General features: G+C 54.1%; 1 protein-coding gene and 1 long non-coding RNA gene across 2 annotated transcripts in view; one reads left to right on the top strand and one right to left on the bottom strand.

Annotated features, from left to right (window-relative positions):
* The window catches only part of LOC148163963 (uncharacterized), a 32,910-nt gene extending 20,799 nt beyond the window's left edge, over positions 1–12,111 (top strand). The window contains exons 2-4 of the long non-coding RNA XR_015768641.1: positions 8,526–8,648; positions 9,664–9,769; positions 11,658–12,111. This is a non-coding gene — a long non-coding RNA (uncharacterized LOC148163963). The remainder of the gene's footprint in view (positions 1–8,525; positions 8,649–9,663; positions 9,770–11,657) is intronic.
* Positions 1–15,309, bottom strand: part of CCDC33 (coiled-coil domain containing 33) — an 84,381-nt gene that overhangs the window by 53,606 nt on the left and 15,466 nt on the right. The window contains exons 3-7 of the mRNA XM_088025142.1: positions 14,246–14,379; positions 9,876–9,985; positions 8,196–8,312; positions 4,971–5,062; positions 3,694–3,814 (exon numbers count right to left, since the gene is read on the bottom strand). Of these exons, the coding sequence (XP_087881268.1) occupies positions 3,694–3,814; positions 4,971–5,062; positions 8,196–8,312; positions 9,876–9,985; positions 14,246–14,379 (574 nt within the window). The remainder of the gene's footprint in view (positions 1–3,693; positions 3,815–4,970; positions 5,063–8,195; positions 8,313–9,875; positions 9,986–14,245; positions 14,380–15,309) is intronic.

Below are 15,309 nucleotides of genomic sequence, written 5' to 3'. Positions count from 1 at the left end.
TTGACCACAGAGGCTAATGGGAAAGGCCATGGCCGGCTGTGGAATTAAGGGATGTGATTAACCCTCAGCTGTGATCTTCAGCAAAGCCATTAACCCCTGGCCACTGAGGCAGACCTGCCTTCCCTAGGGATAGAGCTTTCATTACATGGGCCCATGGGGCCCTCCTTCCATTTCCCCTGGGCCCACCACGTCCACACCAGACCCACCACTGTCTGTTCTGCCCTCCTGGGAAGGGTAGCTGCTGGTGGCTGATGCTGGGGGCCTCGAGGGAGTTAGGACACCTTGGCTCTGGGCCCAGGTTTGCCTCAACCTTGCTGCGTGACCTCTGGCAAGTCCCTTCCCCTCCCTGGAACCCAAGAAGTCACTGTCCGCTGGGAAATGTCTTACGCTCTATGCCTTGGAGGCTGTCGTGTGGGCTGAAGGACAGAATGGATACCTTGCCGTCAAGACAAAAGTTGAATTGAACTCAGCCAATGCTGACTGGGGGCTTCTCCTTGCTCTACACTTCAGGGGTGCTGCGGGGCATATGGAGGAGCTAGAGTCAGACCCTGTCCCCTCTGGAGCTCACCGTCTTCCCAAGTGATAGGACACACACACACACACACACACACACACACACACACACACATGTCTGTGATCCATGCGGAGGTCTAAGCAAGTTGTGGGTTGTGGGAGCTGGGATGTTGGAGAAGAAAGCAATGACTCTTGACTGGGGGAAGGGAGGACCCAAGGGAGGGGGCATGCTAGGCTGAGGGCAGCAGAGAGGAAGGCTGGCAGACCAGAGAGGATAGCATGCGTGTGCAGGAGAGCCGCACATCCAGAGTGCCTGCAGAAAGCCTGTCAGGGTTGGGGCCGCGAGCCAGGGGGCTCCGGGGCATGAGGCCTTGTGTACCTGGCTGCCAGCGAGGGCTTCGTCCTGTCCGTGAAAGGGTTAGGGGTCAGGCTGAATGGGAGGGGCCTGAGTGGAGGCCGCCACGGTGGTCCACGCAAGAGATGAGGCCAGCACCAGGGCAAGGTCTGTAGGACGGAAAGGGGCCCCGTGAGAGCCCGGGGACCGACCGGCGTGGGGACTGAGACAGGGCAGATGACGGTGGGCATAGACAATTTCTTTCTCCTCTGCTTCTGTTTCATCAGCCAGGAACTCTGCCTCAGTTCTCTAAGGAGGGCAGGCCAGCAGGAGCAGCCTGTTGCGCAATGGCCCCCGACAAAGGTGCGGGAGGCAGGGTAGGAGTAATTCCTAAGTCCCACCCTATTTCGGGCCCCTACGGCCCAACTCTCCCTTCACTGACCAGGTTTGCCATCATCACCAGGCTCCCAGAGGGGTGACGCAGACACTAATACCCCTCAACCATTCCCCTCCCTCCCTCGTAGCTAACAGAACCCTCTTTGGTCCCGGTGCCCCACCCCCTTCTCCACACCTGTGCGCATTAGCTACCGCACGGTGATGCCACGCCCCTCCTCAGTGATTGGCTGAGAGAAGTGCATGTGACCCAATTCTGGCCAATGAGACGAGAAGGGAGGTCTGCGGAGGGGCTGCGGGTGGGAGGTTTCCAGTCCTTCAGAAAAGCCACAGGTGAGAAGGGGAGGCTCCCTCTCTCTTGGGTCCTGGTCATGTCTGGATGGGGTGCCCCGAACATTTTGCCTCCACGAGCTGGCAGACAGCTGAAGATGGCAATTCAGGGGTGTTGGAAAGATCCTGAGTCCTGAGGACGCTGTTGAGATGGTGCATCAACAAATTCCGGCAGCATCCTATGTGGGGACCCCTCGCCAAGTGTAACAATAAATATGCTTAGAGCTCAAGTCCATGGGGTTACTTGTAGCCAAATGTAATGAGGGCTGGCCTCAGGGGCCATCTGACACTAGGGGAGGGGCAGCTCTGAAAGGGACAGAGCCCATTGAGCCTCCACCCTGGGCTTGGACGCTGTGCACAAGTGAGTCCCTCGAGTGCTAACAGCACAGTAAAGGTAGGAATCTGGAATTGGAGAAACTGAGAAGGCTGCCAAAGGTCACGCAGCTAGTAAGTCACAGAGCAGGGGTCAAACCCAGCTGTGCCAGGCCCTCAAATCCCTGGCCGCAGTGCTTTAGCATGGTGGGCAGCTGGTGGGAAATCACAGCGACTCCAGATGTCCTAGAAATTACCTGGTCCAACCGCCACCCCTCAACTGAAGTGAGGAGGCTGAAGCGCAGAAAGGGGAGGGGGGAGGGGAGTATGGAAGCTGCTGACTGGTATCCTTCCAGGTAGGGCTCTGCCCACCCCTACCTTGTACCACAGAAGCTTGCCCCTGTCCCTCACTCCTGGGAGTTCTCAACCTGGCCCAACTGCCATGTTGTCTAGTGAACATCAACAAGTGTCCTGCCATCACCAGACCGCTGGCCTTGAGTCCCACACATGCACAAGGCACTGGAGGCAAGTCTCTGTAGCTGGGGGCACCTCTGCTACCAAGACTGGTTAGGCAGCAAAGGCAGCCTGAGAGGGCCTGGGGATGGGGAGGGGGCTCCCTCATTAAAGCAGCCCGTGCCTCCTGCCCCTCGGGACCGCCTGCTGATTGGTTCATAATTTTCTGGGCAAATGCAGGGCCATGTGTGAGATGACTCTGGGGAAATCAGGCCAAGGATTGGTTTGGGTTTGAAGCCTCTGTCCCCAGGGTCCCCCTTCGTCCCACCCCTCCCTGCCACCATCACTCTTGTCTGTGTCTGAGCCTTCAAATGTCCTTGCCTTTAAATGAAGGCTGGGGCTCCAAACGGGTGCCCTCCCATTCTGTATTTGCTGTGCTAGACATGAACTGCGGTGGGCAGACAACAGGAAGGACTTCCCAGGCACCCCTGTGTTCTTCAAGGCCTCTAGGAATGTTGGGACCATCATGTGGGGCAAACTCCAGGTGAACTATGGGAACTGACTGATCTGGCCATTCCTTGGCACCCGGCCACAATCTGCACAGCCCTCCCCAACATATTCAATGTCCTGTGCATATTCATGTCCTGTGCATTGCCTCTCCACTCCTGTGCTCTGTTGCCCTGAACCATCCCTCCCCTCTTAAAAACTCAAGAGTCTTGTGTCTGGGTACCCACCCTAATCACCCAGGCTTCACATCCTTCTGGCCTCAAATTAAAAAAAAAATTTTTTTTTTTATTGTGGTAAAATATCTACAACATGAACTGTCCTATTTTTATCGTCTTTAGATGCACAATTCACAATGTTGTATAACCATCACCACTGTCTATTTCTGGAACTTTCTCATCAACCCAAACAGGAAACTCTGTACCTATTAAACAAGGACAGTCTACTGTCCCCTTCCCCCAGTCCCTGGCAACCACCATTCTCCTTTCTGTCTCTATGAATTTGCTTACTCTAGGAACCTCATCGAAGTGGCTTCAGACCATATTTGTCCTTTGTGTTTTCTCTCCTCTGATTTTTACAGCTCTGACAGTCCCTCCCGCTTCATTATTAGATTACACATTCTCTTGTGTTGATGTGTGACCTTTTCATGCGTGTAATGCCTATCTTCACCAGACCAAGAGCGCCCTGAGGACTGCTCCTCCATAGCACTGAGAGGCTTGGCTCTGGGTGCACAGCCGTGTTCAGTAAACGCCTTAATAGTCCAGGGACTAGCCGACTGAGGGAGTGAATCGACACGTGGGTGAGACACTAGAGGTACGAGCCAGTGACAGGGTGTGTGCGGGAAGGAGCCATACCTGAGGGCACCCGTTCTGGCTGACCCGAGGAACATCGAAGTGCATCCCAGATGAGATAGGGAAGGAGAGTCGGGTGATGGGCAGCCCCGTGAACGCCGGGTCCTGCTTTACCTGATTGACCCTGGGGAGGCAAGGAGACAGGGGTCAGCCCTGGAGTGCTGCAGGTGCCTGGTGCTCTTGGCTCTGTGCCCCAGCCCGGCAACCAAGGGCTCCCATGCAGATGGACTCTGATGTGAGAGAGGAGGAGGGGGCAGGGACCTGGACACCAGGACAGGGGATGGACCCTGGTCCTTCTGATCACTGGCCCAAGCCTTGGGAAAGCTCATCCGGGTCAGGAGATGGGCTGCAGCTCCCAGGTTCCCTGCCGCATGACCTGCTGTGGCCTGGGCCTCATCTGAACGCACCAGCTGCCCTCATCTTTAAAAAGCCTCGCCTTTGGAAGTCCTTGCCAGAATGACCCACCCCCGTGCTGGCAGTTCTAGTTTAGGCTTTGCGGGGCACGGAGGCTGCAAGGGCAGGATTCAGGAGGTGTGTGTGTGAGCGTGTGCGCATGTGCTGAGCTCTTAGGAGGGCTGGGAGTGAGTGAATCAGTCAGCTTCATTCCTCCAACAAGGAAGGAGTGTTCACAGGTCATCAGAACTCAACAGATGGTGTAGTGGAGTCCTGTTGGGCCATCAGAGTCAGTGGAAGTGACAGAGGCAGACAGCTGACCCCCAGGAGATGGTGCTGTGACCTCCAGTGGCCAAACTAGCCTGAATACCCTTCCTGAGAGTCCTCAAATCCACCCAACCCCAAAGGTTGTCTGGGGGGGTGGGACATGAGTTTCAGCTGGGGCCAGGGAGACCCTCAGGAGGGTAAGGGAGGAGACTCATGGGCAGGGTTAAAGGGAAGTTCTGAGCTGACCCACAGGCTGCCTTCTTCGGGGACAACCACTGGCTGGAGCCTTGGTCCTGCACTAGAGTAGGAGGGGGAACTGTGGATGTGGTGGGTATGGGATGGGGAGGCAGGTTTGGAGGGGCTGAGGACCTCCTGTCCTCCTCCACATGCTGGTTCCTCTGCAGCCTGCTCTCCAGAGAGTTCTAAGCCACCCCTTTCCAGGGACCGTGGGCAACTTCCTGGGACCTCAGACCCAATGGGAGGTTTGAAAGGCCTTGAAGAGGGCAGGTTTCTAGGGCTCCTGGAATCATGGCCTGTGGTGGCAATGACAATCTTTCCCCTCCTCTGTCCTCTGCCCTTCCCGCCCTCCCCTTGCCCACACCCACCTGGGCCCCACTCACTTAAAATCATTGTAGTTGGGAACCACCCTGGCAATGACCACCATGGGGTCTGGGTTGTTGACCAGAGGCTCATTGACTCCCCGGAGAAAGACCTGGGGAAGAGAGGAGGCAGGTGAACCTTGGATGGCTTTGGGCCCTCTTGGGGACAAGGCCAACCCACCTGCCATCTTTCTCCCCAGTAATGAGCTCATCCCTGCCTCCATCTGTCTCGCTTGGTTCTTTCGCTGCTCAAGGCTGCCCTCCTTCAGGCCCTGGGCGAGGCAATGGGAAGGCAGAGGGAGAAGGCACAGATTATGTCCCCATATATCTCCACTGCCATCCCAAGCAACTCCTGATCTGGCTCCTGGCTCTCACCCCTTACCCACCAGATGGGCTCCCACTCACCCCTCAGCCCTCACCCTGACTCCCCCAGCTGCGGTTCCTTTTACTTCTCTGACTCCCATCACTGGACTCTATTCTGCCCCCAACCCATCCCCTTTCCCAGGCAATTTGATATATGATGGCAAAAACTGCTTTTGTAAAAATGAATTGGACCATGTCATTCCGCAGCTTGAGACCAGCAAGGACCGTCCTCCCAGTGCCCTTAGAGTGAATTCATGGCCAAAACCTGCATGTTTGGCCTGTCTGCCCTTGGCCTGCATCTCCACCAATCCCCAAGTCTTCCTTTGCTCCGGCCTCTTTTGTCTCACCTCTCCAACATGCTTACTTGTTTCTGCCTCAGGGTCTTTGCACATGCTGATCCCTCTGCCTAGACTCCCCATCCCCACCCCCAGCAACTCAGTGGCTGGCTCCTTCTCTTCCTTTAGAGCTTAAATGTCACCACCTCCAGCAGACCTTCTCTGACCACTCTTACTAAAGCAGCCCACCCCATTCTCAGCCCCTGGATTGCCTCTTCTGTAGCACTCATCATAACCTGTGTTCAGTCTCATTTCTTTCTTGTTCATGTTCTGTCCGTCTGACTAGAACCCAGGCTCCACAGGGGCGTGGACCATGTCTACCTCATTCACTGCTGTTAGCAAACGCCCCTGGCACAGAGTAGGACCTCAGTGTGTGTTTCAGGAAGAAATGAGCTCCACTGATGAAGGAGAAAAGTGGAGGACAGGGGAGGGAGAGGCTGAGTGTATTTCTGAGTGAGAGAGAGACAGAACCTCTGATGCCTGGGGGGTGGTGGGGTGGTGGAGGAGGGGCCAGGCAATGGCCTCAGGGTGGGGCTGGGCTTGAGCCCAGGCTTGGAGGGTGGATGGGGGTCCTAACTACAGGGTGCACAGGGGAAGAAAAGCAGAAAGACAAGGGGCTGTGAACACAGCTGAGGGCCCCCTCACAACAGCTGGGTCACTATGTCACCGTGGCCAGTCCTCGCTCCACTCTGGGCCTTAGGGTCCCAGCTCATACACTGAGGGGTGGGTCCACACTGTCCCCAGTCCTCCTAGTCCTGACCTTCAATGGGAGGAGAGTGCCTGGGAGTAGGGGCTTGTTCTGGCTCCTCTCTCTTTCCTCCTCCCTGAGCTCTCCCTCCTGGGTCCCTCTGCCAGGACCCATCTGAGCTGGTGGCCCGCAACTCCACACAGGTGTGAACTAGTAAGGCCTTAAAATAATAGTGCTTAGGGCCTTTCAGCGCTCGCTGGGGCCCCTGGAGACTGAATCCCTGCCCCAGATTCAAAGGACTGGATCTGCTGAGGGTATTACAAACTTTGGGTGGGGGCAGGAGTCTGGGCTGAGGGAGTCAGCTGCAGATCTGTCAGACCCTAGTGCTCACAGGGACGCCAACAGGTGTAGGGGCTGAGAGCAGGTCTCTGAGAAGTGGGGGGTGCTGGCTAATTTACACCTGGTCCACGCTGAATGGTCAGGTGTGAATGAAATAGGCACACCTGCTCATGACAGCCGGTGAGTGACAGAAGCAATTTCTCTGTGCACTGTGCTCTCCAGTCTGCTCTCAGGACTGGAACGGGGGACATCTGTGCTGGGGCCAGGGAGTAGGCGGAGTGCTGGAGACTCTACCAGGTAAGTCTGGGGGCTGGGGTGGGTGTAGGGCAGATCCTCGGTGGAGATACCTGCAGGCCAGGGTTCTGCTGGGTCTTAAGGATGTGGCCTTCTCCCTGTGGGGTGTGGCGTGGGGACAGCAAGGTCAAGCTGTGGCCACTCTTCCTACTTCTGTGTGTGTGTGTGTGTGTGTGTGTGTGTGTGTGTGTGTGTGTGTGTGTGTGAATTGCTGGCAGGTCCCAGGAAAGGGCATGATATAAAAGGGAGGGAGATTGGACCAGAGGGACCCTGCAGGTCACACACACTGGCATCCAAGGTGGCTGTGGGGAAGCAGAGATGGGGGCCAGGAGCTCTGGACTTCCATTCCCAGGCTCTCCTTGGGTCTCGGTGTCCCCAGCTGTGAAATGAGACTCAAGAACAGGTCTTGTCCTGCCAGGCTTACAGTGCTGTGGGGTGCATCAGATCAGCCAGGCTGGGGCAGGGGAAGCCCAGAGCTTGGGCCTTCTTGGCTACTCCCTCGCCCCCCTATCATACTCAGACCAATGCTGCATTTGAATCTGTTAGCCCTGGGCAGTTTGAAGGCTGTGGGGGAAAGAGAGGGGGTAGGTTCTTGGACATCTTTCTGGGGCACTGCCCATCCTCCTGAAGCTGCTGAAAGGCTGAGGGGTAGAAGGTTGGGGATGGCATGTGTGGAAGCTAGGTCCAAGCTGGGCCAGGCCTGGAGGAGGCTATGTAAACAGTTGTCGAATGGATGAATGAATGCCTAATTGGAAGGCCAGCCAAACCTCTTCAGAAATAGGACTCAAAGAAGAGGCGGGAGGCCCTAAAATTTGGGGGCTTGTAAGCCCTAGATCAGGGGTCACTACTGCAAGAGGGAGAGAACATGAGAGAAAATAGGAAGGGACTATGGGCCAAAGTGGGGGGTCACCCCCATGAGATTCAGGCAGACATAGGCTTTGGTATCCTCCCCTTCTCCATCCTGCCTGCATGGTGTGTGGAGCAGAGCAAGAGACGGCCAGGTTAGGGCAGGACTGTGTGCCTGGAAGTGCTGGGAAAGGTTAGGCATCCCAGGGCTTGTCCTTCACAAAGTCCTTTGGCTATTCTTGAAAGGCCCTGTTGGTTTCTTCCCCAGACACCCTTCCCTGCCTCATAAAGTCAAGCCAATTGGAGGTGGTGAAGGGCAGGGTCTGGGGGCTGCTCAAAGCTTGTCTCCTCCCACCCCCACCCCGGGCCCCAGTCTGGCACCTCCAGAGCTGTGTGTTTGCTGCCGACATAGCGGGGGAAGAAGCTGCCCTTCCGAACGATGGTCGCGTACAGTTGGGTCTTGGCAGTGGCTTCTTCAGCTTTTCCAGACTGGGCGGGCTTGGGTCAGGGGGAAGGAAGAAGACACACAAGAAGGCGAGTGACTAAGGGGAAGCCCCTGGCCATAAATCCAGCCCTCTGCAGACAATCACTTGGCATTGCTCCACCGGGGCTCCGAGCTGATAATTAAAGCTCATGGTCCCCGCGAGCCCTTCCAAGATCAATATAATAAATCTTCCCTTTTCTATTTGAATATTTCATCGCCCTCACAAGGACCACTGCCTGCCTGCTCTCTTTGTGAAGATGTGATAACAAGGCCTGGGTTGTAAGTGGCCAGAGAGCCAGAAGGCCTGGGTGATGATCGCAGAATCACAGCTAAAGTGCTGAGCCTTCCAGGTGAGTCACTCATCTCTCTGGACCTTCCTGTCCCTGCCTGCTCCAGGTACCTCATCCAGGCTTAGGGAAGGGGCTTAAGGAAGGTAAAGACCCTTAGGTCATGGTTGAGGAGGTGCTTGGAAAGAAGATCAGGGCAGGGCTTGGTGGGAAGAAAGGAGAGGAACCAACTGAGCACCCACCACGTGGCAGGTACTTTGCCAGGGGCTTTATGCCCATTGTTGCAATTGATTATCCAAATGCTTGCTCGGTGTCTCTCTATTTTGCCAATGAGAAGTGGAGGCCTAGTGGGCTAAGCAGCTTCCCATGGGTACACAGTTAGCAAGAGGCAGACCAGGGATAGGAATCCAGGCAATCTTGCATCACATTGTTCTTTACTCCAAGCCACAGTAGGGGTCTGGAGGGCACATTGAGGGGAAAGTAATGCTCTGTTCATCTTGGCCCAGTGCCTAGCACATAGTGGGTACTTACTAAGTGCTTGAGCCATGAAAGAATGAGTTCTCCCTTCCACCAGTCAGCACTGGGGAGAGGGAGCCGATGGGGGAGTTGTCCTGGGAAGTTCAGGCCATGGACGGAGACACCTGAGGCTCCCCACTCCAGGCTCCTGCCCAGTTGCCTACTTGAGGGGTGCACTCCAGGGAGCACTTTCTCTCCCACCTGTCCCAAATCTTCTGGGCCTTCCTCCTGCCAAGGCAGTGTGTGGCAGCACAGAAAGAACTGACCTGGGAGACAGGTGACCTGGGCTCACCCTCCACTCTGCTACTCATTTGCTCTGTCACCCAGGTTGGGAGGATTCCTCTCTCTGGGTCCCAGTCCTATGTATGCAAAATGTAATTCACCTGGAGGATTAGAGATGGTGTCTGGCCCGGGAGCTGGGACATAGATATTCTGTAAATACTGTATTTCTTTGCTTTTTAGATACAGTCCCACTTTTAACATACATGAAATCAGAATATATCTTTCATTGGCATATTTATTTAATGTAGTAGATGTTCCATGCTATTGGGCTCTTTTACAGAGATGAATTTGGAGAATTCCAAATTCTCATGGAAATCATTCATGTCTACCTGCCAGGAGCTGGGTTTCCGGAGCCCCATATGGTCCAAGAATTGTCATACTGCAAGGTGAGCATGGGAAGCTCTGAGGGAATAGCTGGGGGCATCAAGGTGGTTCCCACCTGCTCTCCCCTTACCCATCCCAGGCCCTCATGGGCTCAGGGCTCTGACTCACCTTCACTAGCTCAAAGTGGTAGGGGTGGAAGACACGCAAGTACTTGATAGGGATTTGGTAGGACAACAGTTCCTCTTTCTTTTTATTGTCCATCACCTTGAGGACCACATCTTAATAGAGAAAAAAGATCACAAGGTCAAAACAGGGCTTAGCTGATCAACATCCCACCCAGTGAGGTGAGCCAGTAGGAGGTGAGACATTGCCCAGAGCAGGGAGCAGGGGCCCTGCTGAGGAACCAACATGCACATGTATACATGTGACACACACACACACACACACACACACACATTCACACACATTCACAAGTGCTGTTTGAGCCCCGGGCCCAGGACAAGTCTCCGTGCCAGGTGCTGTTAGAATCCAAAGATGTAATTCTGTCCTATGGTCCAGAAACTCCCAGCCCAGAGGTGGACACACCCAGAATGGAGCCCCCATGTCAAGAGACACACATATGCTGGCACAGAGACACACACACACACAAGCAGGAATAGTACCCCTTCCTAGGAGCCACTTCCCTTAGTCACAGACACTCTCACCAGCTCTTCAGGCAGGGAAGGGAGGGCTTACCTCCCACATGTTGCAAATGGGGAAACTGAGTCTCAGTAAGGAAACAGGATCTGCTCAAGAAATCTTTCAATACAAATATCAACAAAAGTTTACTCCAAGGAAATGAAAACTAGACTAACACTATGAACAATGTAACACTTAGAAAACTCCCTCCATGGGGTGCCTGGGTGGCTCAGTCATTAAGTGTCTGCCTTCGGCTCAGGTCATGATCCTGGAGTCCTGGGATCGAGCCCCACATCGGGCCCCCTGCTCAGCAGGAAGTCTGCTTCTCCCTCTCCCACTCCCCCTGCTTGTGTTCCCTCTCTCGCTGTCTCTCTCTGTCAAATAAATAAATAAATAAAATCTTTAAAAAAGAAAAAAAGAAAACTCCCTCCAAAGAGACTACATTTTGTCATAAAATGCATGAACTTCAGGATGAACTCTGGGGAGAATACCAATGACCTGGAAAAAATCATGGCAATCCTGCTTAGTGAGCACATGCTGTGTGCCAGATACAGGGATGGTTGCTCCTGAGTCACTATTCCAACAAATCCCCACCACAACCCCTCAAGTAGGAATCACCATCTCTGTTTTTAAAATGTGATTAGTGGAGCTGAGAGTGGTTAAATAACTTGATCACCATCACAGAGATAGTAAATGGCTGATGGGAGAGGCTGAGCTTGTGATCCTGGGGGCATCTCTCCACTCTGGAAGTCTGTGGTTTGAGGAAGAAGAGGAGATGGGGAAGGAGGAAAAGAAGGAGGGAAGAGGGGGAGAGAGAATAAGAGATATGGAGGAGGAAGGCTCTAAAAGATTTAGAGAAAAACGGGAAAGAGAGGATGGGAAAGACAGGTGTACCTGATAGAGACTGGAGTAGACCAAGTGTACTTGAGATAAGGACACATCAGCACCACGGACAGCTGCCGGCTGTGTAGGTTCAGCAGTGGCTCTCAGTCACTTGGAGTTGGGTGGGTCATTTGCATTTTTAAAAAGATTTTATTTATTCATTTGAGAGAGAGAGAGCACAAACAGAGGGAGAGAGAGTAGCAGGCACCCCACTGAGCAGGGAGTCCGATGTGGGGCTAGATTCTAGGACCGTGAGATCATGACCCTAGCTGAAGGCAGTCACTTAACCGACTGAGCCACCCAGGTGCCCCTGGGTGGGTCATTTGGATGAGTGTGTGGAGGAGGAGGAGCCTTTGCTAATTACTCTTCCGTTCTTCCTCCTCCCCACAGCTACTCTGGATACATAAAGGGAAAGACACTTGCCGAAGTCCCTCAAGAGCTGGCCATATGGGATCTGTGCTAAAAGGAAAGAAAGGGAAATGGGTACCCAGAAGACTCGAGGTTGTCTTGAAAGAAGTAGAGTAAGACAAAGGATTTGAAGTGAGCAGACCTGGGTTCTAGTACTAACACACCAACTTGCTCTGTGACCTTTGGTCAGTCACTTAACCTCTCTGAGCTTCATGTTCCTGCTCTGCAAAATGTTAATATTTTAAAAAGGAAAAACCTTGTCCCTCTCCTACTATTGTTGTAAGGAGGGAAATGTGTTTTTCAAGTTATGAAATTCTAAGCAAATGCTCCTTGTAGTTGTCACTATTTTCCTCCTCATTAACCATCTGTAGTGCTCCGTATACTCACCCAGCCCTGAGCAGAACTGAAAAAACTCAGCTGGAGGATTCCAGTGCTCCCAGCCAAAGCTTCAACAGTAGCTGTGGAAGCTGTAGCCCCTCATGGCCACTATCCATGGGCCCTAAGTCCCCAAATCTGGTTGGAATTTGCTGAGGCTGAAAGAAGGGGTGAACATCTTGCATTTTTCCCCCCTACCCCAATCTTCGGAGCTCTGTGTGGGCAGCCAGCAGATGAGCTGTAATTGGGGGAATGGACAGCCATCCCTCCCTGTTCCTGTCTCCATGCTGCAAACACGCTTCATCAGCTTCTTCTCTGGGCATTGTGCCCCTCTGGCCTCCCACGGTTCCCTTTGTGTGGCCAACAAGCCATTTCTGCCACCCCCCTGCTTTGGCCCTGACATGGGTCTGCAACTCCCCTTTGCTTTTCATTAACACCTCCTTGAGCTACCTCCTCCCCTCCCCGCCACCTCTTGGCTTGGCCCCCATCTCCCCCACCCCCACCACAGACATCACCACAGCAACCGGTTCCAACCAGGTTCCAACAAGCATCCAGCTACTTCAATCTGCAAAGAGGAGCCTGCCAATATTCCCTGCCTATCCAGGAGGCCTTCCCTACCCTCTTGTTCTTTCCGCAGTGAGTCCGGTCCCCTCTCTGCTGCACAGATGGGCCCCAAGGCCACTGACTCATCATGTCCTTTCCTATAGTCACTCCGAATATGCAGAGCTCAAGGTGGGATGGGATCCCAGGTCCACTCACCACAACCCCTAACTTCCTGTCAGCCACAGAGATGCATGCACACACGCACATATACATACACACACTATACACACACGTACTGCCAGGCGCACGCCACCTCCCAGATAAATCTAGGCACACACACAACACACTGTTGCAGCACACACACACGCACACGACACACGGGCAAGCCTATGGCACAGTCACAAGCACGGACTCACACATACTACTTTCACACATACATGTGGGCCAGCAGGCAGGCATTCACAAACAAAATACATGTGCATGAAATCCTAGGTCAGTTTCTCCTCCTCTTCCACATATTCTTAATTCACCCCAGCAGCCCCACCTATCCCTTTATAGGCAGAAAAATATCCTTTGGCTTGACCCAGAACTAGCTTCTTCCCCTTTTATTGATGTGTCTCCTTGTGCTTTGCTTCTCTTCTCTTCCCCTGCCCTTAGCAGCTGGCTTTCTGTTCTTTGTGAGGCCGACAGGAGTTCTAAGTCCCTAGTGAGATTTCAAGGGGAGAAGTAAAGCCAGTCCTCTGAGGGGAGGACCACCTGCAAGACGGGAGCCTGAGGTTCTTCTGACTTGATAAGAGCAGAGATATCGTGGGCACCTGTGGTCTGTGCTGACTAAGCCTGATGCCAGTGCCCACAGCTGTCCTGGCACCTGCGAGTCGATACTCCTGTGTGCCCAGCCTGAGCTCGCCCAAGAGCAGAAACCACGAGCACACACACATGTATGCACACCTGTACCTGGAGATTTCGGGATGAGTCCTGCCTTGAAAAAGTTAAATTACCTACAGTGCTAGAATTTGCTGAAACGCAGGGACTGGAAAGGCTTCCGGGGGTGGAGGAGCAAGAACTAGTAGGCAGTTTCTACAAAAGTGCACCGTGGCCCTCAGGAACACTGCTATCTGACTGTGGGCAGTACCAGGGAGCCAGGGCAGGATAAGGAGCCGTTCTAGGGAAGCAGTTAGAACCCTGGAGCTGCAGTGAGAGCATGTACGCTAATCCTAGGTCCTCCACTTACTGACTGCATGAGCTTGAGCCAGTTATTTAAGTTCCCCGAATCTCAGTGTTCCCACCTAAGCAATGGGAGCAGCATGGCTTCTCGCAGGAGGTGTGACTCCAATGAGCGATGTGTGGGGATGTGCCAGGAAGCTGCAATGTGCTATTTCAGTGGGAGGCGGTAGTAATAACAACCATGAAAATGATAACAGGGGCATAAAAAGATAAGCTTTCATTGTCTGGCAAATTCATTTATGTGGAACAACTCATTTTTCGAGCAGACCGAGGAGATGAGGCATGACAGTATTATGATTTTTTTTCTTTAAAGCGCTTTTAACTGAGCCCAAAGAGGTGTTCAGGTGGCTTCCAGCTGAGTTGAGAGGGAGGCTGCTTCTGCCTCACACCCTTCCCCTGCACACCAGCCCCCTTCGCCCCTGCCTCACCTTCTCGTTCCACATCCTCAGCTTGAAGCTCCACTTTGACCGTGTCCCCCCAGATAGGGGCTTTGGTGGGCTCTGAGGTCACAGATGTGACTGCCTTAGCATTCTGGTTCTTCGTGTCCTCAGATGTGGTTTTCCTGGGGAGGGGAGGAGCAGGCTGAGTCAGAGGAAGGGTGTCCGGCCCGCTGCTCAGCCCTCCTGGACACGCTGTCCATAAATCTGAGTAAAGGGTGGACGGAGCATAACGAGCTCCCTCCTAGGCAGACACACTCGTGTCATCCGAGGCCCAGGGGACGCTGGGCCTCTCTCCTCAGTTGCTCTGACTGCTCAGGTGACCACACTGTCTTGCTGACCACCCCTGAGGCCTTCACATGGACCCAGGCACCAGAGGCCGGGGCTGGGGATGGGAGCAGGGATAGACGGCTTGCCTGTCTGACTTCCTGCCCCCTGCCTGGGCAGGGCTCCCCAGCAGGCGCCTGTGTGCACAGACTCCCCATCCTGACTCTCTTCTCTAGGTTCTGTCCCCTGGGAGGAAGTCTCTGGGCAGGGCGGCTGTGTGGTGCCTGCCTGGCTGGCTCCTCCTTTGAGCTTCATTTCCCTAAGCTGCTGGCCCAGATTCCTGAGGCTCAGGCCAGCTCCCCGGGCTCTGAACCTTTACAATGGAGCACACTCGGGCTCCTGCCTTCTACAGCACCCACTGTGTGCAGGGCCCTGGGTTGGACACTGGGAGCAGGGCATGGGACAGGGCAGAGGGCGGTGAGGGGTTGTGCAAGGCCAGGGTGTCCAAGGTGAGGCCGAAGCTTGGGCCCTCTGCAACCCAGTGCATCCCACAGGTATCTGAGTTAAGTGTCCCTGAGCTCCCGAGCCATCAAACAGTTCAGCGAGAGAGTTAATACTTCTTCTGTTGAGGAGGTTATTATGTTGGGGCTGTAAATGGTACTGCTACATTAACTGCAGCAATCATGGGTGAGGAATCATCCCAGAGCCTGGAGCAGGGGAGTCGCACCACGTACTCGGGAGGGGGAGGCACCGCCGATGGTTCCCCAAGCAGAAGCACAGATGGTGTC

Source organism: Eumetopias jubatus, unplaced genomic scaffold, assembly GCF_037043125.1.
Source record: "Eumetopias jubatus isolate StellerSeaLion01/CBP00866 unplaced genomic scaffold, mEumJub1_p1.0 scaffold_7, whole genome shotgun sequence".
In the NCBI taxonomy this organism is placed as follows: domain Eukaryota; kingdom Metazoa; phylum Chordata; class Mammalia; order Carnivora; family Otariidae; genus Eumetopias; species Eumetopias jubatus.
The sequence above is the reverse complement of the archived record's forward strand: the minus strand, read 5'-3'. Positions and strand labels throughout refer to the sequence as shown.